This window comes from Lissotriton vulgaris, chromosome 3_1 (assembly GCF_964263255.1).
Source record: "Lissotriton vulgaris chromosome 3_1, aLisVul1.2, whole genome shotgun sequence".
Taxonomy (NCBI): domain Eukaryota; kingdom Metazoa; phylum Chordata; class Amphibia; order Caudata; family Salamandridae; genus Lissotriton; species Lissotriton vulgaris.
The window spans coordinates 1,079,134,466-1,079,158,385 of NC_141689.1; the positions used below are offsets into that span (position 1 = coordinate 1,079,134,466).

Below are 23,920 nucleotides of genomic sequence, written 5' to 3' on the forward strand. Positions count from 1 at the left end.
CGTGAAGCATTATTGTTAAAAAAATAATATAAATTGAAATAGTCACTGGATGAAATGCTAAGAAAATATGAAATTCTGCCTTGAGTCAGCATCATGAGGTGGTCTATTCTTGAAAAGTACTGTAATTATAGTTATTCATTTACAATTTTAACTGTCCCGATCTGCAAGACTGCTTATAAGTGGTCTTGACAAAAAAACTAATAATAGGCTCATAATTATGAGAGTGCATAGGAATGGGTTTAGAGTGGACACCATGTGGTCAGACTATGGATGTGCAGCTTTAACAACCCATACATGTAGATAAGAACAATCACAAGAAACAATATGCATGCCGTTTACCAAAAGCGCCGTGCATCTAGAAATCAAATTTTTATTTTTACCTTCAGTATCATCTGCAATAGTAAATATGAAAAAAGAAAAAAAAACAATTGGTCCACAAAACGAGCCAAGTGCCAAGGTGTAAGTACATCATAAAAATCAACCATGCATCACAATCTGTCGCTACTAGCTTTACTGTAAAACAACATTTAAATTATGGTTTCACTAGTTCATGTTAAAATATAAATATTTAGCAACGCCACATCAGTCAGGAAATGTAAAATACGATCACGGCTTTGAAAAGAAAACTAATCAAATGTTGTTAAGGGACCAACATGATCTGTTGTTAGATAGACACCAAGGCACTTGGCTGGTAGCAAAGAAAACTAATATAGTGCAGTACATGCAAAAGGTGCTAGAGGGTCTGAAGAAATAGCCTGCCTGTTCAGCTACCAGTCACAGAGCAGCACTAATCCTGGCTGAAAGTAAACTTTTCACCTGTTTCTCTTGGAAAGAGACTCCATGATGTGAAATACTCTGCTTTGTGAGGGTTGGGGGAGTAAGCTTAAAGATGTAGAATGGAGGAGACGGAAAAAAATGGAAATGAGGTGTGAATTTTAGAAATGGTTGCAAAAACAATACAAGACTTGTATGTGCTCTTCATACTTAAGACTTAACGGAGGGTTAAAAAATCTCTACTACACTACATGCCTCTCAAGTCAACCTTTTTTCAGGTACCCCTTTGCTTCGGCTTAAAATTAAACTAAACAGATTCTTCATCCCTGAAAGAACTTAAATAGATAAAATCATTTCATGCCATGCCAGTGTAAAGAACTCCTGTTATTTGGAACAACTGTATTTATAAACACCCAATCACACATTTATTACTACGATGCAAAGATTAAAGTTTGTTACCATATTCCAGAAAAGTTAACTTGAGAAAGACACTTTTTACTGGCTAATAGACTGCATGTAAAAATCCTTTACACAGAAAAAGAACTGTCTACATATCTCGCCATTGTCATTTTACCGTGCTGCAAAAAACTAATCTTTGCATCATGGTCTTGGCTAAATATATTGATTAAAACAAATGCGCATGAAAAAGATTTATTGGCATAATCTATTAGCACAGATGCACAAAGGATAATATGATGATAATTATTACCGCTGTTGAGGGAGGGGAGGGGAATCATGACTCTCATAAGTCATGGCCGTTTCACACTCTGCAATGGTAATACATAGAGTACACTCTGCACACCCGCTTTTATATGATGCAAAGAGCAGTGGTGATTCGGTATGTAAATATATTATGAGTAATCATACTGACAAACATCGCAGATTTTTATTTTAAACATTGGGCGTCATTCAAACTCTGGTTTCTTCTAGCTTATCCACTTATGTGCCTCGTCTCAAAACTAGCCCATACGCACAATGAAAATGAAAAAATAATGTCTTTTATTAACCTCCTTTTTAAAAGGGATTACAGCCATGCAAAAGGCCATGATTAAGAGTCCTTTTTCATCTGAATGACCAGGGCGAATTAATTACACTGTTAACAGGCATGGCACATCAGTGATGTGTTCTATGAATAGCTAAAAACTGTTTCTTTTGCAAATCACACACACCAATTCATTTCCTCACGTAACTAAAATGAGTATTGTCAAGTTGGGCAACAGCAAATCGTTATTGGGGTGTTGTCAGTCCATAAAAACAAATTAATATTCTAGATCTATCCAATAGGCAAAGTAAATCCCAACAACACTTAATACAAATACGATTTCAACATCAGCTGACACTTATTAAGAAAACTAGATAAAATGTGGTGCCCCAGATCTTTACAGAAGACCCTTAGTTCTCAATGTACTAAAGAAACTTGGAACTGCAAGAAAAAAAAACGAAGACAAGTTTGCCCATTCAGCAAGAGATTAGGCAAGGCATATACTAACACCGCCCTAAATAATTTTACCATGTAAATTGGAATGCCCACATTGAAAACATTTAAGTGGATAGCACCCTAAACACAGGCAGAAGCAAGATACAATGAGCAATGAAGAGTTCATACACCAAAAGATGGGCCCATTAAAACTAAGCAAAGTGTTATAAAGTTGATTATGTAGAGAACAGATGATATCCACAAGTTATTGGGTTGCGACCAGTATTTAAAAAAAAAAATCTGATCAAGTCTCCACATTGACCTAGAAATGGAGCAATTAACAGCACGATGGCTACTGAACCATATACATGCCATTAACATTCTAAAGTGTAGATGTGACTAGGTTAACGAACAAAAAGTTAATTTGAATGAAACGGACTCAGAATGTATCTGAAAAAGGTACTATAACGATCTTTCTGGTCGATACTGCATCTACCTGCAGATCCCTCACCTGTAGAGCAAACCACAGGCGTCAGACTATATCATGAAAACTTAAAAGCACGAAGCAGCCACTAGACATCGCTTGTCACGGTCGATACTGTAAGTGATATCAGGCAACACCACAGAGGCCATAAAGCGCCCATCCTGGTGCACCAAAGTTAGTTTTTTCCATTTTTTCCAAGCATTTGAGGCAAGAGAGCAGGCTGACATCAATAAAGGATTGCAGTACGAAAAGTTAGAAGATGGAATACTATTAACATTCCCTATAACTCATCGATCAAACAGGGAGGCGGGCAAGGCAGTGAGGAATATGCAGGGAGACACAGTATCCCTCATAAAGATAGTTACAGCAGGTAAGTAATTTTTTCTGCTGATGGAAACTTCTACCTTCAGATTTCTCACATGGTGAAACAGATTTCACAACCATACCCTGCTAAGGGCTGATGGGTAGTAAGAAAAGGAAATCCTACAAGATGGACCTGGCAAAGTGTCCATCCCTGTGCACCTATGAATTCAGACAGTAGTATTACATAAAGATGTGCAAGAGAAACAGGTTGCCGCCTTACAGATTTCTGTAATCGGGACCCATCTAGCTAGTGCAGAAGTGGCAGATTTTGCCTTGTTGGAATAGGCTCGGATTCCTTCAGGATGTTCTTTCTTGGCCAGGGAGTGGCAGATCTTGCTGCAGAGGATGATACACCAAGATAGAATCTGGTTCTGTACTGCCTTACCTTTGTGGACCTCACAGTAGTTGGTGATCCAACCAAAACTCCTTTGTGAGTTCTAGGTAATAGCTACCCGCCAGCCTAGGAGCCAACCAAAGCTACTGTTCCTCCTCATTCATAGGATGAGATGGAGTGTAGAAGGTTGGAAGAGTGATGGATTGGGCAAGATGGAAGGGGTGACCACCTGCGGGAGGAAAGCAGCTCTTATCCGGAACAGCAACCTATCAGGAAAAAAGGTAGTGAATAGAGGGGGTCAGCTAAGAGCTTGCAGCTCACTGAACCTTCTAGCGGAAGTAATAGCAATAAAAAACACAGTTTAAAGGGTTAACATACGAAGGGTACAACCATGAAGGGGCTTAAACGGAGTCTCAATCGAAAAGGTAACAACCAGATTCAGGTACCAGTGAGGAACCACATAGGGAGTAGGAGGAAAAAGGTTGATCAGAACCTTGAGAAAACACATCACAACAGGGAATTTAAACAGTGATGGCGGAGCTGGCACACAGAGAAAAGTAGACAAGGCAGCTAAATAGCAATGACTGGGCCAACAGCACAGCCCCTCTGAGCAAGGAAAAGCGTAAACTGCAGCACTTGAGATCGTTTGGCCTGCAAGGGTTCGACACCATTGTCCACACACAAGGCAACAAAGTTGCTGCATCTGGCGGGCTAATCAGACTTAGTGATGGGCAATGTGCAGATAAGATTAGGTCAACCACCTCCGGTGGCAGCTTTAAAAAAGCACAGTTGTCCCCACTCAATCGCCAAGCATGTAGGTGGAGGTCTCAGAGATGGAGGTGGTAGAATCAATCGGTGCGACTGGGAGAGACGATCCAGCTTGAATGGAAAGCAAAGAGGGGAGTATGTGAAGAAGCGCAGAAGGTCCGCATAACACACCCTTTTTGGCCAATCCGTGGTGATGAGAAGGACTTGGGCGTGGCAAATCTTTCTCAGAACTCAAGGAAGCAAGGGTATGAGAGGAAATGCGTAGTGCAGCTGAACTTTTTACATCAACTGAAACCCCCAAGGCTCTCCTCAATGGATACTAGAAGGTGCAGAATTGCTGGCACTGAGCACTTTGAGGATGCAAATAAGTCCATGTTTTGACATGGTCACCCCCACTTTTTGCCTGGCACTCGATGCAATTTGGACAGATGTGAACTGGGTTCCTGCTAAGCAGGTCCCCAGTGCCAGATCTTTTTCCCTAAACTATACCATTATTTCCCCAATTTTCAATTTCTTGATCACCCCCTCTAAGTCCCTAGTAAGTGGTAACCCTGGCACCTAGGGCAAGAAGGCTAAGGCAGGGTGCACTATACTATATATGTGGACATATGCCCCTGAGCTGGCCAGTTCAATGACTGCGAGTACAAGTGACCATGGAAGCCATTTATAAGTAAGTGCTGGGCACTGGTCATAAACGAGTTCCACAGCTACATGATAGATTCACTGAAACCAAAGATGTTTGGTATCAAACATCTTGTATTAATAAACCTACACTGATTCCAGTGATGGATTTATTGATACATACACCCAGAAGGACCTTTAGAGGTGCCCCCTGAAAACCTACCAACAACAAGTGCGCCGGCTGACTGGTTCTGGTCCGCGTTCCACCACAGACTAATTTCTGCCCCTAGGAGTGAGAGCACACGCTCTTAGGAGGTAAGGGACATAGCCTGCTCCAGCAGAGGGTGTTTTATACCCCCCTGCAGCAAGATGGCCTGTAAATTAGCATTCAGAGGCAGGGAACTTCAAAGAGCCCACCGCCTTTCGTATGTGAATCTGGCTTCACTCGGAGGTGCAGGGATTCCAACCCCCCAGGGCAGGGCCCATTTGGCGACTGGACTGGTGGGAAAATTAGTAGTCAGGGAGGCGTGTTCACTCTCAAGCTTGTTCCACCCATAGGGTGGGCTACCTGATGTGGACAAGAAAATTAAAAAAGTCTGCCATCTTGGTGATGGAAGAATTAGGAACTCTGGGACAGGGTTATGCACACTTCCCACTGAAAGTGGTCATATAGGGGGCATAGTGTCCCCAGGAAGAAATGCGTTACTTACCTGTAACAGCAGTTATCCAGTATTAGTGTCTTTCATAGATTCACATGCCTGAATCATTCCCCGTCGTCGAGACGGGAGCCTCCGGTATATAGAAAAGTAATGTCCTAAGACATACATAAAGAGGATAGGTCCAAGGGTCTAACCTTAGTAACCTATCTAGGTCCTTATGCAGGAAGGACCAAACAGAGCAGGCTCCAGGGTCCCACCTTGGTAGCCTATCTGTGTCCTTTTGTAAAAAAGGACCAAAATAAAAGGAACCACCAATCAGCTACTACCTCCCTCTAGAACCTTCCTGTGAGGAGCCTCAGTCTCTCAGATTTTCGTACGCACCAAGTTAGATAGGTGTAAACCTGTAGAGAGAGGTGAGTCCTTCCAGGGGAGGCGGGAGGGTGCATGTGAATCTATGAAAGACACTAATACTGGATAACTGCTGTTACAGGTAAGTAACGCATTTCTTATCCAGTATTTGGGTGTCTTTCATAGATTCACATGCCTGAATCAGAGTAGCAAGCAATACAATATGCACATTCTGTGAAGATACAGAAAGTAAATTACTGCAAAAATGAACATTTTGACTGTAGGAAAAAACAACAGCATACAATGTCATGCAGAATCTAGTAACAAAGAAATGTGCATACCAGTCAAGGATGGTGGGAAGCAGGAGGGCTCACCTCACTGGAATAGATGGCGAAGTACTGCTCTGCCCACTGCTGCGTCTTTCGTCAGCTCAGCGTCCAAGCAGTAGTGCCTGGTGAAGGTATGCGGGGACTTCCAGGTCGCCGCTCTACAGATGTCCAGGAGTGGCACTCCAGCAAACAGTGCCGCAGACGTAGACATGGCTCTGGTGGAGTGGGCTTTGGCCCGTGAGTCCAGAGGTCGCCCTGCCTTCTCGTGGCAGAGAGTTATGGCTGAGGAGATCCATCTTGAAATACTCTGTTTAGTTAAGGGCATGCCCTTCCTAGGTCTGCTGAATGCGACAAAGAGTTGGGATGACTTCCTGAATTGTCTCGTCCTATCAAGATAGAATTTTAGGCATCTCTGAAGGTCTAAAGAGTGCAGTGATCTCTCAGCCGGAGTAGATGGGTTCGGAAAGAATGATTTAAGAACCACGGGCTCATTAAGATGGAAGTCCGAAGGGACTTTGGGTATGAATCGTGGGTTGGTACGCAGGATGACTCTGTCCTCTTTGAATTGAAGGAATGGGTCCTGGATGGAAAGGGCCTGCAACTCGCCTACTCTTCTGGCCGAGGTCAGTGCAAGTAGGAGGGCTGTCTTCCACGACAGGAATTTGATGTCAGACTTGTGGATAGGCTCGAAGGGATGCCTCATCAGCTGGTGAAGAACTATGTTGAGCTGCCACGTTGGAGGGACAGGTTTTGGTCTAGGGAAGGACCTAAAGAGGCCTTTCAGAAATTGTTTAATGAGTCTGTCCGCCCACAGAGAGGGGCCCTTAGAAGTTCGAGTGATCCTAGAAATTGCTGCCAAGTGGACCTTGATGGACGCATGGGCAAGGCCTGAGTGCGCCAGGTGTAGAAGGTATGGCAGGAGTTGTTGGGGAGTGACCCGGAAGGGGTGTAGACCTTCCTTGTCGCACCAGACGCAGAAGCGTTTCCACTTGAGAGTATAAGTCTTTTTTGTGCTGTTAGCTCTGGCGTTGGACAGGACATCTTTGCACTCTTGCGGAATGTCTAGATGGCTGAACTCACGGTAGTCAGGAGCCAGGCTGACAATTTCAGAGGGCCCAGGTTCGGGTGGAGAACCTGCCCGTGAGACATCGTGAGTAGGGTTGGGTGACTGTGAAGACGAAGAGGCGGGTGGACTGATAGACGATGGAGCTCCGTGTACCAGTGCTGCCTCGGCCAGGATGGGGCGATGAGGATTAGAGTGCAGGGCTCCGATTTCATTTTCCTGATTACCCTGGGTATCAGTGGGAATGGCGGAAAGGCGTAAGCAAACACGTTCTGCCAAGCTATTGAAAATGCATTCCCTAGTGTTCCTGGTTGGGGAAGCCTGCTTGCGAAGCTTGGGCATCTGGCGTTCTCCCTGGTGGCGAAGAGGTCTATCTGTGGTGTCCCCCACTTCGTGAAGATGTGGTTCAATGCGCTCTCGTCTAACTCCCATTCGTGGGATAGGGACTGTTCTCTGCTGAGGGCGTCCGCCAGGACGTTGTCCTTGCCTGGAACGTATTCGGCTTTGAGGGTGATGCCATGTTGTAGAAGCCAGTTCCAAACCCTCTGAGATTCTCGAGAGAGAGAGAGCGAGCGCGTCCCTCCCTGTTTGTTCAGGTAGTGCATAGTCGTGGTATTGTCCGTCCTGACTAGCACTGGGGAGTTTCTGATGCGCGGGAGGAACGACTGGAGCGCCAGGAAGACTGCCCGTAGCTCTAGAATGTTGATGTGGAGCTTGGACTCCTGTGGCGTCCATTTTCCGTTGGTCTGCAGTTCTTGCAGGACTGCACCCCAGCCCTCCAAGGATGCGTCCGTGGTGATGATATGCGGTTGTGCCGGAAGCAGGAACGGTAGTCCTTGCGATAGGTGTTTGTCTGATGTCCACCATTGTAGACTGTTGATTAGAGGTTGGGTGACTCGTAAGCGGTCCTCGAAGGATCCCGACGCTTGCGTCCACTGTTTTGACAGTTCTTCCTGTAGTGGGCGCATTTTTAGGCGGCAGTGTGGGATGAGTAGGATACATGACGACATCATGCCGAGGAGCGATTTGAAGAGGCGGACGGTCAGAGCCTTTTTGGATGCCACTGACTTGGCCAAGGAGATGAGTTTCGACTTTCTCTCCTGTGATGGAAAGGCCTTCGTGCAGTCCGTGTCCAGGGTCGCTCCTAGAAAGGTGATGACTCGGGCTGGTGTCAGGGATGACTTTTCCCTGTTGAGGGTCAGGCCGAGGCGGCGGAAAAGATGCAGACAGGCGCTGGAAGATGCGGCTGCGGCTGCCCTCGACGGAGCCTTTACCAGCCAGTCGTCCAGGTAAGGGAAGACCTGGTGTCCCTGCTGGCGGAGATAGGCTGCGACAGGAGAAAGGCATTTCGTAAAGATCCTTGGAGCAGATTTGAGGCCGAAGGGGAGGACGCGGAATTGGTAGTGTACCCCTGCGACTGCAAACCTTAGGAACTGTCTGTGTCCCTTGAGGATAGGGATGTGGTAATAGGCGTCCTGTAGGTCGAGTGATGTCATGTAGTCGCCTTTTTCCAGGAGTCCCAGGATCTCTTGGAGCGTGACCATCCGAAACGACTGCTTCTTTAGAAACACGTTGAGAGCTCTTAAGTCGAGAATTGGTCGCCATTTCTTCCCCTTCTTGTGGATGAGGAAGAAGTGGGAATAGAAGCCCTCCCCCATCTGGGCGTGTGGAACTTTTTCTATTGCACCCTTCTGGAGCATGGATGTTATTTCTTGCCGAAGCAGCCGTAGGTGTCTGTGAGGACGCTTGACAGGTGGTGTCCGAGGAGGGTTTGAGAGGAATTCTAGAGAGTGGCCGAATTGAAGGAGTTGTAGAACCCACCGGTCTGTTGTTATTTGCCGCCAGTTTTGAAGGTAAAAAGAAAGTTTCCCTCCGAGTCGCAAGGGAAGCGATGGTGGAGGGGCTGGCCAATTGGGAGAGTCATTGGCGATTGCCTGCTGGTCTCTTCTGTCCTTTTCCTCTGTAGGACGATTTGTTGAAAGAGGACTGACGTCCCGACTGGTTTTGGCGCTGTTGAAATTACGTCTTACCCTGTGAGTAAGAGTAAGAGGACTTGTTTTGATAAGATCCTCTATAGGAGGATTGTCCCCTCCCCCTGTTGGCACGAAAGGACTGAGTGCGAGATTGCAGAGTTCCTAGGGCTCTGGCTGTGTCAGTGTCTTTTTTAATTGTAGTGAGGGCTTCGTCAATCTTCTCGCCGAACAGATGATCGCCATCATAGGGCATATCTAAGATTTTGGTCTGAACCTCCTGTCTGAAAGAGGTGGCCTTAAGCCAGCCTTGGCGTCGTAGGACAGCGGCGCCCGCCAGCTGTCTGAATCCAGTCATGGCCACGTCAATGGCGCAGTCTATCAGTTCTGAAGCCGATGTTTGGCCCTCAAGGAGGAGCGAGTGTGCCTCCGCTTTAACATCTTCTGGTAGGTCGGCGATGTAGGGCGCGATATCCGCCCAGAGTTGGCGGTTGTAACGCCCAAGAAGGGCGATGGAATTGGCAATCTTTACCGTTGTCGCAGAGGTAGTGGAAAAGCGTTTCCCAACTGCATCCAACTTCCTGCCTTCTTTATCTGGTGGTGTCGATAAAGGTGATGCAGGGTTACGCGAGTTCTTCTGCGCCGCCTGGGTGACCACAGAGTCCGCCTTGGGGTGACCCGTAAGGCATGCTGGAGCTGACGATGTAGCTCTGTATTTTTTATCCAGTCTGGGTACGATTACCTGCAGGGAAGCTGGAGATTGCATGAGCTGCTTGCCCTGTTTTAGTAGATAATCTATGATCGGGATCGATCTAGTCGTTTTCTTAGTTGGTTCTTTAAAGTCATAGAGGAAACATTCAGTTTCCTGAGAATCCATTGACATATGGAACCTTTTGGCAGCCCTTTCCATGAGGTTATGGAAACCTCCAATATCTGCAGGTGGAGACTCAGAGGATTGCGGCTCCGGAGAGGCTGGAGAGTGAGTGACATAGTCCTGGTCTGCATCCACGTCCGTATCATCATCTCGGACCTCCCCTTCTTCATGATCCCTGTCCTCTTCCTCGGACGAGACAGGGTCTTGAGCCGGGTCCTGTGTCTTAGGAAGAACCAGTGGAGGGGGCCTGGGTCTTGTACCCTGCGCAGGAACGGTCACAGTTGGCTGCGGGGTTGGTGGGACAGCAGGGGTGGCTTTCTGCGGAAACCGCTGTTTGTAGTCCTGAACGAGAAAGCTCAAGTCTGCTACTAAGGAGGCTGGCAAGCACACCATTGGGGTCACCTGGGTGTGGGCTTGGGTAGACACTACTGGAGGAGTCGATTCCTCAACCTCCTGCTCTTCGTCCGTACTCTGGCACTTGACAATCAGGTCTGAAGGGCTAGTGGCCTGGGTAAACTCCTCCTCCTCCTCCGGCTCCTGGTCCTGTAAGAAGCAGGATGGCGTCAGCTGTTGGACCTTACTAGGCGAGGTCATCTCCGGAGTGATTTGCCTTTTGGTGATCCTAATGGAGATGTGGGAAGTCTGAGCGTCCATTGCATGTGACAGGAGCTCGGATTCTTTCCAGGTACCAGCAGCCGTCGATATGGTCTTCGTCGACGGTGCATCCGTCGACGACTCTCTCGTCGACGGTGCCTTATGCAGTATTTCCTCCGTCGACTGCTTCGTCGTCGGCGCCGTCGTCGACGGAGCGCCCTTCGTCGACGGAGTGCCCCTCGTCGACGGCTTCGTCGACGGTGTGACTTTCGTCGATGGTGTCATCGTCGACGTCTTCGTCGACGGTGCTGTCGTCGACGTCCTCGTCGACGGTGCCGTCGTCGACGTCCTGGTCGACGGTCTTGTCGTCGACGGTGCGGAGGATGAAATCGGTCGTCCTGCTGACGACGAGTAAGTTAGAGTCGTCGACGAGGAGGACGCCGACGATGCCATCGTCGTCGATACCGTCGTCGTCGATGTTGAGACGGTCTTAAGCGATGAGGTGGTCGCCGATTGCGCCGTTGTCACCGTAAGCAGTGGTTGCTTCCTGGGGACAGGAAGGTCCTTGCTAGATACGGCAGGCTTGCCCTCTGAAGACTTTTTGGACTTCTTAGGAGGGGTTGCTGAGTGGCCAGGTGAGGAAGCCCTAGGCCTCTTCAGGGAAAGCTGTGAGGCGCCAGACATGCTCCCACCTTCGGAAATGAGGTCGCTTTCCGGTTTGTCTTTAAGCCTGTTCAGCCAGATTAGAAGTCTCCCTTCCCGGTCTTTCTGGGTTTTGACGGAGAACTTACGGCAAATCTTGCAGTCTATGGTCTTGTGGTGAGGATAGAGGCAATACAGGCATTCCTCATGTTCGTCGTCCACATGGAGCCTTAGTTTACCACAGGAGGCACAGGGACGGAAAAGTGCTCTCTTCTTGACATCAGCCATAGTAAGAAAGTCGAAAAAACTGTGAAGTTTGAAGAAAATTCGATATTCCTGAGGAGAACTCAGGTGGAGACTCCCTAGCACAACGTGCGGTAGAAAATCTGAGAGACTGAGGCTCCTCACAGGAAGGTTCTAGAGGGAGGTAGTAGCCGATTGGTTGTTCCTTTTATTTTGGTCCTTTTTTACAAAAGGACACAGATAGGCTACCAAGGTGGGACCCTGGAGCCTGCTCTGTTTGGTCCTTCCTGCATAAGGACCTAGATAGGTTACTAAGGTTAGACCCTTGGACCTATCCTCTTTATGTATGTCTTAGGACATTACTTTTCTATATACCGGAGGCTCCCGTCTCGACGACGGGGAATGATTCAGGCATGTGAATCTATGAAAGACACCCAAATACTGGATAATAGCTAGCCTATTGGCTACTAGCCTATACGCCCCTAACGTTAGGAGACCCTAGAACCAGGAAAGCAGATCCTGCCAACCTGAAGGAAGACTGATCTTGAAGAGCTGCAAAAGCAAGAACAGAGGAGCAGCAACTGACTTGGTGTAGGAAGCTGGCTCTTTATATGAGTTATCAAATTGAGCTATATTGTGTAAAGAGTCCATGAGTTCTGTTATGAGTGGACAGGGGGCTTGCTATGGCAATCCAAAGGTGCTCTTCTAAGGGGTAGTTGGGTTGAGCAGCCTTCGGCTTATCACAGAGGAGTGCAAGACATTTGAAAATACATACATTAGTCAATAAATGACACGACTCAAGAAGGAGATACACACCAATTTATAAAAGTAACAAGTAACTTTATATATTTAGGCAGAACCAAAATGTTCAGATACGTACATGTTTGAATAGGAATTCTTTTCAGTTCAAAAGGTCGACAGTGCAATTTTTGGAAGCTGCAACGTTATCCCATGGGAGGAAAAGTTAATGCAACATTTAAGTTCAGTACAGCTACTTATGGGACGAATCTACAAGAGTTAAGGCGAGTGGTAGGCAAGGTCCAAGGCAGCCTCAGCAGAACAGCACCAGCACCACTAGGGCGGCTGGGTGCTGAGATGCAAATCAGCAATGGGTGCCCAATGTAATTCTATGGGGATCGGTCTTCACATAAAGAGGCTGCAGGCTTGGACTGGGAGGCCAGTAAGGATGAACCAACAGAAGGCCTCACAATGCTTTGGGACATAGGGAAACCTTAGTCGTCTTCCCCACGGCCCAGGGGTGACGGGTGCAGAGATGCCTTAGGAGCTAGATTTTTCTTACCAGGAGCTGTTGCGGTGGAGGAGGCCTGCATGTAGAGGCTGCAGGCGACCTCGGAGGGTTCACTGGGAGCAAAACCACGGTGGACTCGGTCCCTGGAGGGCTGAGAGACCACAATGACACTGCTGGCCCATTTCAACTCAGGCATGTAGCGACAGGTGCAGTGGTGTCTTCGTGCGTCGGGTTTCTGCAGTCACAAAGTCCTCACAGGAGCCTACAGGATGTAGGTCCGCTGCTTCTCAGGAGGGCTTGGTTCCTGGGTAAAGTGATGGCAGGTGTCCCAGGCTTTGAGGACTCAACTACTGCAAGACAAGTCGTCTTTGGCGCTCTTGGCGAAGTCAGCAGGCAGGCCGGCAGGGTTGGCGTCAAGTCAGTTGCTGGGTCTTCAGTTCTTGCAGGATGCGACTCTACATGTACTTCTTCATCTTTCAGGTGAGCAGGATCTGATTATCTGGTGCCAGGGGCGCCCCTAAATAGTGAATTTAGAGGCGTTCGGGGGAAGAGTAGTGTAGTAGCCAATGGGCTACAGATCCCTGGTGTCACTACCCCCCTATAAGACCACTTACTGTGGGAAGTGGGCATAACCCTGTCCAAGAATTCCTAAGTATGTCATCACAAAGATGGCTATTTCTGAAAGAAGTCACGTCCGTCCGGCAGCAATTGACCGGAACTGCTGCCGGACGGACGTGACTTCTTTTGCGCATAGCAAGCCTAAATCGATAGGCTTTCCTATGAGACCCCAACCGGCTGGTGGAGATCTCTTGAATATTTAAATAAGGCTCCAACCCGTTGGTGGAGACCCGCGTTGCTAAATCGTGACACGCCATCTAAATACCACTTTCTGATTGAATTTACGGAGACGTATGCGCCACTGGCTGTCTGCTCATTCCGCCATTGTCCTGAAGACCAGCCCTGATGCACCTTAATATTGCACTACTCTCGGGGTCGAAACGTCGACATGCCATATATGTCCGCACAGTCCTCATGATCAAGATTTAATTTATTTTTGGATCTCGCAGCTCATGTGCAAACAGATATTTGACAAAACCTTCTCCAAAGTTCCCGCCCCTCATTTATTTCACATGTATTTGTTTTGTATACAGTGTACTGTCTATATCAATAAAACACTATAAGTCACTTTACTCACCACAGTCACTCATTGTTTTTTGACACAATTGAATTTGTAATTGTGACAGCCTTGAGTATGTGATACTCGTTTAGAATACATTATTCATTCTGACTTTTTGTGTGTGTGTTTTCTCCTTGTATGAATTATTTTCCGTTGGCAATCATTGTTTTATGAAAAGTAATTTTTCTTTGTATTTACAAACAACACCCTAAGCAATTGCACGCATCCCGACTGAACCGTTTGTTTTTGTTTAATATTAATACCCAGGTCCTGAGGGACACTGGGTCGCCCCATTAATATTAATATTGGAAAGCTCATCAGCAGGGCAACGAGTTGGCTCACTCACCGAAATTGGCTAACAAACAAATTTCAAATGACTGTATGCTGACGATGTTATACTGCTCAGCAAAACTAAGATAGGGTTGCAGCGACTTATAAATAAAATATCAATGTGCTTAAATGAATGCAAGGTGTTAATAAATGAAACAAAAACTAAAATAATGGAAGTTTGCAACAGGGCATTGAGCCACAGTAAACATAAATGGTATTCACAAAGTCGGCAGCTAGAACAAGTGAAACATTACAAATATTTGAGCATATGGTTTGACAAGAAGGGCTCTTTTTCACAATACAAAACAGAGCTGTAAAAAGAAGTAATTGTTTGACTATGGCCTTTCGTTCATTACATAGCTCTTCGGGTGAACCAACTTATCTTCCATTATTAAAGGTTATAAAAGCGAAATGATTGCCCAGTCTTACTTATGGAAGCTAAGTTCTTTGCAGTACAGATTCTGCACTTTTGAACAATGCTATAACAAAAACATTTAAATATTTGTTTCGACTTCCGGTTAATGCATCACCGGCCCAAATCTGACTGGAATTTGGCTTTTGTAATCTGCAAATTGTAAGGATGGGCCAGTATGTAAAGGTATGGAAACAAATTAAAACCAATACTTTTAATCCAATGAGCTGCTTACTCTGGCAAGAAATGCAACAGAACCAAACTTCCCGTTTTTACACATATCTTTATACAGCGCTGGAAGAACTGTCAGCACACGAGATTTGGCAGATGTCATTAACAACATTATCTTTGAAAAAATAATTAATAGATCAACAAAACATCTATCCCTTCTAAAGGATAAAGAGTTATTTATTGAGATCTCATGCCTGGATGATAGTGACAAAATATACGATCATCAAAGTGCAGCCATATCTAGAAATACCATGGTCAATATAAATAAAGAATATATTTATGACCCCAAGATTTGGCGACCTGCCGGGACTAATGCATACAAAGACTTAGCTGAGACCAACGAAGCCAATTCCCTGTAGATTATGTAATAGATGCGAACAAAATATTATACATTTGGTTTGCATATGTACATCAATAAAGGTTGGAAGAAAGGGCTAATTAAAGAACTGTTTTAATGAAAAAGGGCTACGATCATGCAGACAAGCCTGATTAGCTTGTTTTAAGCCATCGGATAGAGTAATGATTGCAAATATTACAAAATGTATGACCCTTGCGAAAACGAAATTGGAAGTCAATGATTCAAGCATAGTAAGAATGGAAGTTGCTGGTAGTCGGAGAACAATTGCACATGAGATATCGCACAAAAGTAATTAGCCTTTATTTGTAAATAATTGTTATTTTAAGATTTGTATTAATGAATTGTAATAATGATAAATTGAATTTGTATATTTGATATATTTTTATGACTTATTGTGGATATCACTTGATTGAGGGCATAGTGGATTTCGATTGTATCGATATGTTTTAATGGTTGCATTGGTGATTTTCGAATTGTAAGATTTTAATTAATCATGCAATAAAATTATTATTATCAGCAGGTTATAATAACACCCTTTCCCAAGCCAGCTTTGTTTCTGACCTCCTGAGAGCAAATGCACCAAAGACGACTAGTCTGGCAGCTGCTGTTCCTTTAAATGCCTGGGAGGACTGCCAGCCTCTCAACCAAGACCCAGGAACTCCCAAGAAGTAGCAGAGCTGCTCCCGTGCACCCAGCAGGCACCCCAAGAGACCTGCGAGGGCTCCGTACCACCAAAAAACCCAACACCGGAGAACACCACTGCACCCATGCCTCCTTGCCAGAGTCTAAGTGGGCCAATAGGGCCAGCATGGTCCCCAGAACCTCCAGAAATGAAACACACATTGGGTTTGCCAACAGTGAACTCGCCGCCACCTGCAGCCGCTATGTGTAGGCCCCCTCTACTGCTAGTGTGTCTGGTCTTGAAAGCTGGACACCTCAGAACACATCTGCACCCAACTGCCATGGATCGAGGAAAAGATGACCAAAGGTGTCCCTAGGTCCTTGAGCATCATGAGACCTGAGCCCCCTTGTTGGTTCAGCCGGACTGGTCCCCCAGTCCCAGCCTGCAGCAACTTTGTGACCGGACTGATCCCCATGAACTAACACAAAACACCTGATGCTGTATAGCACCTCTGCACCTGACCACATCAGTGCTGCCCCAGGTAATTAGTTGGTGCTACCTTCGACCTTACCCCATACTTACCTTAAGTCTATAAGATCAGTCCTGTAAGTCGCTGTGCAGTACCTCAATGCAGTACAAGTCTTTGCGCCATAGGATAACATAACTGCTTCAGAAAGTGCACTGTGTCACTTTTTTTTAGAACTATAAACTGATTTTGATGATCTTGGTGCCTAAAGTTATATAAAGTGAAGTGCTATTTTGAAAAATTGGTGTTGATCTCCTTATTGAGTTGTGTGTATCAATTATCAAGTGTATGCAGCAGATGTCTAACATTCTTCTCTAATAAGCCTAAGGCTGCTCAACCACACTACCCCCAAGGAGAGCACCTTGGGATTGCTAGTGCAAGGGCCTGTCCGCTTATAGCGGATATCTAGACTCTTTGCACCGTATACCGCTTTTTAGTATGCTATATAAAAGGCCATCTTACTACAAGGAGTGCCCCAGTGCAGTGCCTTCATGTTCCAACGTGCAGGCAAGAGTAGGAGGATGCAGGAAGCCAGCAGATCTAGGATCTCAAGTCTGGAACTCCATCAGATTGGCTTGAATTCAGTGTAGACATTGAAAGTTCGAAATGAAACAAAATGAAGAATACATGGCTCAGGCCATGGAATTCAAGTACAAGTTCAGATTTAATAATGTGAAGAGTATCATTCTGACCGTCCGAGATAAGTTTCTTGGACATGGACCTTCATTTCAACTGGGACATGTGCAAAGATCAAAGCATTATTTCTGTAGTCAGACGCTGCACAAATTCACTGCCATCAATGTGGTATTTAACTTTAAACATTATAAAGATCCACTAACCAATCAAAAAATGTGTTTACCTTTCATATTACACAAAGGAATCATTCTTCTCATATAAATTAATCAAATTGCGGACACACCAACTGGGCCTGCCTACTCAGACATAATTAATCAGTGCATCAGTACCTTTACAATTTCATTGAATCCCTAGCATACTAAAAACAAATGAACCTATACCCCAGTGATTTTGCCGCCTATGAACGTACAACACATTCCTCTTTAAGGCACAGCAAAAGGAAGTGTTACTCCAAGTCAACCAAATACTTAAAAATGTATATGAATCTGCATTCAGTCCCTGCAAAAACTGGCCCAATCCAGGATGTCGATGATATACCAAAAGGTTTTGATTGCTTCCTGGTGATACTTGTTTTTTGTCTTTTTCTTGGTTGATTACTGAATCCTACTCCACAACCTTTACAATGTCATGTGGCCCCTGGGGACATTGTTGTTTTCTCTAAGGTAGCATGAGCACGCTGCAGCTTGCCTGCTGCTTTGTGCACGTTACTACACAACTTTATTCTTCAATAATTTCTATGGCTGTTTTCACATGAGAACTCATCCCTGGGTTCGATCTCTGCAGGTTCCTGGGATTTTGACTGAACATTGTGAGCAAGGTCGAACAACAATGTCCCTTGTTATTTTGTTCTAGCCTGACCTTAGCCCTTCGACAAAACATACCGATGCAGCTGTTATTTGGACAAACGTACTTTGGTTTTATTAGAATACATGAATAGGTAGCATACACTTGGAGAGAGACCTTTCCAGGGAGAAGAGCGAGACAGCACCTATGATGTCGATCTACCATCTATAGGCGATGGTATGGGGTCTGCTGACATAGCCCAGAGATCTTCTATTATATAATAATACTGCTTCTTAGCAAGAGGAAGGAGGATAGGCTCTATTGTCTCTTCATGATGACATCTCCTTTCATGATTAATGGACTAACTGCTATTATGACTGAATTTGTACTATGCTTTTTCCTGCTTGTTGTGGCACGTATACTGCATGTTAGGGCACATTAGTTAAAATAAATATTGTAAACTGTTTTGTGTCTCTGTCAGATCTTATTGTGGACAAGTACAAGAGTGCAAGCAAAAAGGGTGTGTCTTGTTACCGCGATTCCTGAGAGATCTGGGTGTGTAGTGTTCAGGGGTGTCTAATCATTTGTTTTTTCTGTGAGTAGGAGATGAAGTGAGAAACTATAGCTAGTCGGTCCTGGGCTCTTGGGTACTAAGGTGGTAGGATGACTAAGGTCCCAATATTCCACGGTCCTATAATCCTGCACATAGTTCTGCATCTGTGCAGAACCACTGCAACAACAACTAACAATTCATCACTCAAACAGCACTTGACTACTTTGTCTTCTTTCGAGCTACCAACAACGAAAGGTCGGGACTGCCAAGGTCCCAACATAGCCTCAATGATTTTCTATTTTTTTTACTGGAGATGTGAGGATATTATTAACCAAACAAGACCTGACACAACAATGCATGGATAAAAGACACTAAAGTACCTTAAAGTATCGTCAGCATCGAGGTACCAAAAGTGTTGTCAGCATCCACCATAGACTGCCTAACATGATGCTTGCACCTTGGATGTCAGCAATCCAGCTAAACCTTAATCAGATTAAAAAATAATTCATCCACCACTAGTGGAAAGTTCCAAGTATAGATCGATCATTTTAGTAAACAAAACACAACAACAGAGATCCTGGTGGACAGAGGAGGATAGGAGGAGGAAAGTAAGGTACCACAATTCTAGACGGATGTACCATGTTACTCCGCATACCGTTACAACTACCTACCATTACAACGCGACCATTACAACGCATACCATTACAACGCATAGCGCTTTGGGGTGCTGGATAGTGGTAAGTATAATTTACTATTCTAACTCCAGTCCCCGTGGACCCTAGGGAAGGTGTTGGATAGTAAATTATACTTATTCCCTATCCTATAGCGCCCCCCAGCGCAATGCGTTGTAATGGTATGCGTTATAAACGTCGCGTTGTAATGGTAGTGCGGAGTAACGAATGCGTTGTAACAGGTGCATACCTTCTAGACAGTTGCCTTTCTCAATTTCAAATTCTGTATTGCCCCAGTGTCTCTCTATCTCCAAGTGAGCTGACCACATGAATCTCATGTTCAAGACAGTCTAGGATAAAAGGTAACGCACCAGCTCTAATCAAATTTCTCCTCGGTGTTTGATAAAGTCAAGTGGTAATTTTCACTCACTTTGCATATAATATCAATCTTAAAAAGTATTCCATAATTTAGATTTTGAAAAGCTGAGCACAACAATTGGAAGTGCTAAAAAGGCGTAAGGTGTTAAATACACAGTTACAATTAACAGAGTACTTCGGAATTTTAAGGTGGTGCCAGCCAGCCTGAATTTTTGGGTAAATGAAATGGGTAAATTAAATTATTTTTGTTTCCAATGAATATTTAATATTTCATTTTGCCTTCTGTCAGTAACTTCCCAAGCATTGGTCTATGTGTCTGCCAGCAAATTCCTGAAGCATGGCAAGATGTTGGAACAATAAGTGTATAAAAACAATGTTGTCCCCTTGTTATGCTTTCTTCAGACCCACAAAACAGGAGCACAATCCATTCACATTGGAACTTGGGTTTGTGCCGTGGTTGTTTATGTTGTGAATTGAACCATCCTATTGTTATTTATGCTACACGGATGCCTGAGACAGGAGCATGTTACTGTCCATCATGTACTGCACCTGGGGAGAATGTTAAGGGGAAAGCCACAGTAGTGGACAGCTTTGCTGAACATAGATCACGCAGGGGGTACATAATGTGAACTGCAATTATTTTTGAGGAAATGCATGGAAGGTTGCTTTTTATACTTGAAACTTACAACTCGGAAAAGCTATCCACCTTATTTTACACAGTCACCACTACATTTGGGGGAAATATGCATTAAGCCGCAAATACCAGGAATTTTGGAGGGAGGAGCACTGATGCCTAGAATACAGCAAGCGATTGTGAAACACCTGTTATTGAAGGACACGAGGGGGGGCTCATTCAGAGTGCAATTGTCAGAAAGGACTGAAATAGTGAGCCTTCTGTGGTTGAACAGTGATTAAGTACTGGGACTTTGCTTGCGATGTTTTATTGTGGGTGGAACCTTTATTGGATTTAATGTGAATTTATCCTCATGAAGGAAGTCAGTACCGCTATTGGCAGCACATGATTTTATCACACGCACGACAGCGGCCATTATATTGTACTAGGAGGGCGCAGTCCTCTCCCATTGCCCCTTTGTAACTCTCCAATGGGAGCGTCTTTTGGATACTTTCATAAGCAGTGTTATCCATCCATGTTTATTTCGCTTTGTGACAGCACCGATAAAGGCATGTTAGCCGAAACGGGTCTGCTTAAATAAAGGAGTCATTTTTGGATTAAGAGTGTAACCACGAGTGCCCTTTACTTTTCCCTCCCCCAGGGTTAATTACTCCTGTAACTAATTAAAACAAAGAAATAGTGTCATACCTTGTTCTTCCATATCATTAGAGATTACATTGTAGAGCGTGTCCAGTGCATACCCAATGATTTCTGAATCCGATCTGAAATGAAATACAAATATGCTTACAATTTGATATCTTGCCTTCTCCCATTAGCTTAATACCTTCATTATTGGAATGCTTCATGTATGAGGGATTATATTTACGAGAAGAAATGTGCATAGTTTAGAAACGTCAAAATATTATTTAATAAATAGCCTATTACACGATTTAAAACTAATTAAAGCAGTACTCCTAGCTTAGAGGAACCCTGGCCCTTTTCGTTTCGTTGTTCTCGGATGTGCCAAATGTTGAATGCTAAAAGCCTTCAAACAAAAAAATAACTTGGGTCGCTGCCATGTTGGGTCTTGTACACAGTATTTTTCCATTTCCCACTTTCAAGACACCCACTGTTGCTGACAATAGTAAAGTGTGTCCTGTTAATGAAATCTTTGCGTACAGGACTTAGGGCATTTGTAGAAAATTCAATGAACTAAATTGTGAATAACCAAGCTTTGCTTGGCGGGGGTGATCGTTATCTTTTTTTTTTTTTTTTTTTAAGCTTTAAATATTTCTCGTGGTATTACATATAACTATTAGGCAAACACATGAAATTGGGTGTATTTATATGGGGAAAAACTTACAGGATTCCGCACAAAGGGAGGGCACTCCGTAGCAACAAATGCCACAATTTAATTTGCAGCTGTACCTCAACGAGGTCTGGAGTAATAGGTCTGACCTTTTGTGCTACAAATGATTAGTGTTTTGCTCATCACAGCTGGAGATTGAGCAGTGGCTTTCAAACAGATACTTCTATAGTCCGTGCAGAAGGCAAAATGCCCTTTCTCTTACCTAAACTGCATGAAACAGGTGGTCCTCAGGTCTGGGATGAGAGAACACAGGAGATAGGTAGAAATATAGTGCATGTCTGGCTGGTATATGTTTGGGAGAGTAGAATATCTTCATTGCAGTTAAAACCAGGGAGAGTTTCAGGGGTACCATAATCTTGCAGTTACATAATTCCTCAAGGACCACAACCTCTTTTCGGGGTACATGTTTGAGGGCTCATCTTAATATTATTTAACGTGTATGTGCAAGCTCTTCTGGTTAAGGCACGTGCAGAAAATATTTGAACGTAAATGCGGAGCTTCTTCCAAAACAATAAGTTTTAAATTTAGCTAAATTGACAATCTATAAGGCTGTTAAGGTCACCGTCAGATGTCTTTACCTGAGGATGACAGTGTGGGGAGGAGATTGCTTGCCAAAAAGGGAAGTAAAATGAACAAGTAAAATTGCTGGACAAGGGGGAAATGAGCAATCAATCTAAGAAATACAGAAGAAAGGTGGGGTGTCCTATAACACAATAGGCACCAGGTAAACAATTATAAAACATATGTTAGAAGACATAACAAGGAAGGCAAGCAAGGATGAAAGCCATGTTGCACAGGTGCTCATTTAGAAAAATATCATGGTCACTGTAATTGGGAGTAAAATTCCAGATCGATAGTGAAAGATAAAACCAGAATCATTTTCAACATTCTAAGTTTTCTAACTCACCCTTCAACAAATGAGGCTAGAGTTCCATCTATGAAACAGACATTTTTAGATAATCTTACACAACACAACACAAATGACAGAACAAGAACATGTGCAAAGAGAAAAAACTAGAGTAGGGGAAGTTATTTCATTTTATGTTCGACAACCGAACTTCCTCATCCGGCACTTACAGCATGTGTGCGGGAAAGCAAACTACAAGGAGGAACGCCCTAAGTGGGACGGTTATACCTAGAGGTTTGTCCTGTGAACACTATCCCACTGGAATCAAGCTATACCTGACTTATGAGCCCTAATAAGGGCTTAACTGGTCTTCTGCTGCTTGTGTATCCGTTTCAGGGAGGATCTGATCTGAGAGTTTCAGCTAGACTGTCCCTATCGACGCAGGGTAAAGACTGATTTGCAAAACGGATGGACTGAAATGCAGGCCTAAGTAATTACCAGTGGCAGAGATTAATTCAAGCATTCCATCGCTTTTTTTTGTATATTTCAGGATTTCAAAGGAGGTCAAAAGAATATAGACAAGGCAATAGTGGCAACTCTCTTCAAGTGCACTTAACTGTTCCAAATCAATAATAAACCGTATGCTGAGCAGCTCTATGCCATTCTCCAATCTCACATTCAAGCTACTGACAGCATTCTTTTCACATGTCTTCAATATGGCTTGCTGAAATACAGCTTATCAAGGTTGAACAAATTTGCTTTTGGGTGAAATGCCCCAGCTCACTTAGGGGTAGGACAGAATTAGCAAACATGATCAACTTACATAGGCTCCTTAAAGGTTTCAAATTATACTGAAGAACACTGATACTTTCAAAAGGCTGCATAGGATGCTGCTAAAATTGTTTTGGAAATCACAAATTAGCTTAGAAAAAGGTGCCCGAAACCATATTAAAATGCAGCATAGCTGCAGAAATCTGCACCCTGCTTTGCAGTACATTATGGAAAAGGGAAGACAACACTATTATCTGTGCATGTTGTTATTCTTCAAATAATTTTTTTTTAGTTATGAGGGGACTTGAGATACGTACCCCCAAAGCAACAATGCACCAGGACATAGATTCCAGATCAGATTGTGTTTCTTTATACCAGTGAGATAAAGGTAATGCAGTGATGCGCAGCAGGATCATGCATGTATACTGCTGTATTGTAAGTTATCTGTTTGGTATGTTTAAGGCCAAACATCCTATCATAAGCTCGAGTAAGGGGAGGAAGAAGGGAGAATGTAAATGTACACCATTACAAACTGCAAACAGATTGTTACAGGTAAGCAATGTTTTCAGTTTGAAACAGGTGCTACTGTGGATCACATGCGTTGCACACAATGAATAGCAGTACTCTTATACCTAAAGTGGTGGCTTGTAAGCATTATTGGAAGATGTTTCGAACAAAGAATTGTGGACACCTTACCCAACTTGCATCTCCTGGCAGGCATGAAAGTCCACATAATAACGCTTATTAAAAGTGGGTATGGAATATAAAACGGTATACACCCTGACCAGAGAGGTAACGAGAGAGGAAGCCTTGGACTCCCTCAGCCGCATTCCAACCCAAACACTTGCGCCGGAGGCGGCAGAGGAACTGGACGCCGACCTCACAGCGGATGAAATACAGTCGGCTATTGC

The 23,920-nt window shown here is 44.4% G+C and overlaps 1 protein-coding gene across 6 annotated transcripts in view; it reads right to left on the reverse strand.

The window, feature by feature from the left end:
* Positions 1–23,920, reverse strand: part of USO1 (USO1 vesicle transport factor) — a 682,652-nt gene that overhangs the window by 364,403 nt on the left and 294,329 nt on the right. For all 6 annotated transcript variants that reach the window (XM_086961508.1, XM_086961506.1, XM_086961505.1 and 3 more), the window contains one exon: positions 20,731–20,804. In XM_086961508.1, coding sequence (XP_086817634.1) covers positions 20,731–20,804 — 74 coding nt within the window. The remainder of the gene's footprint in view (positions 1–20,730; positions 20,805–23,920) is intronic.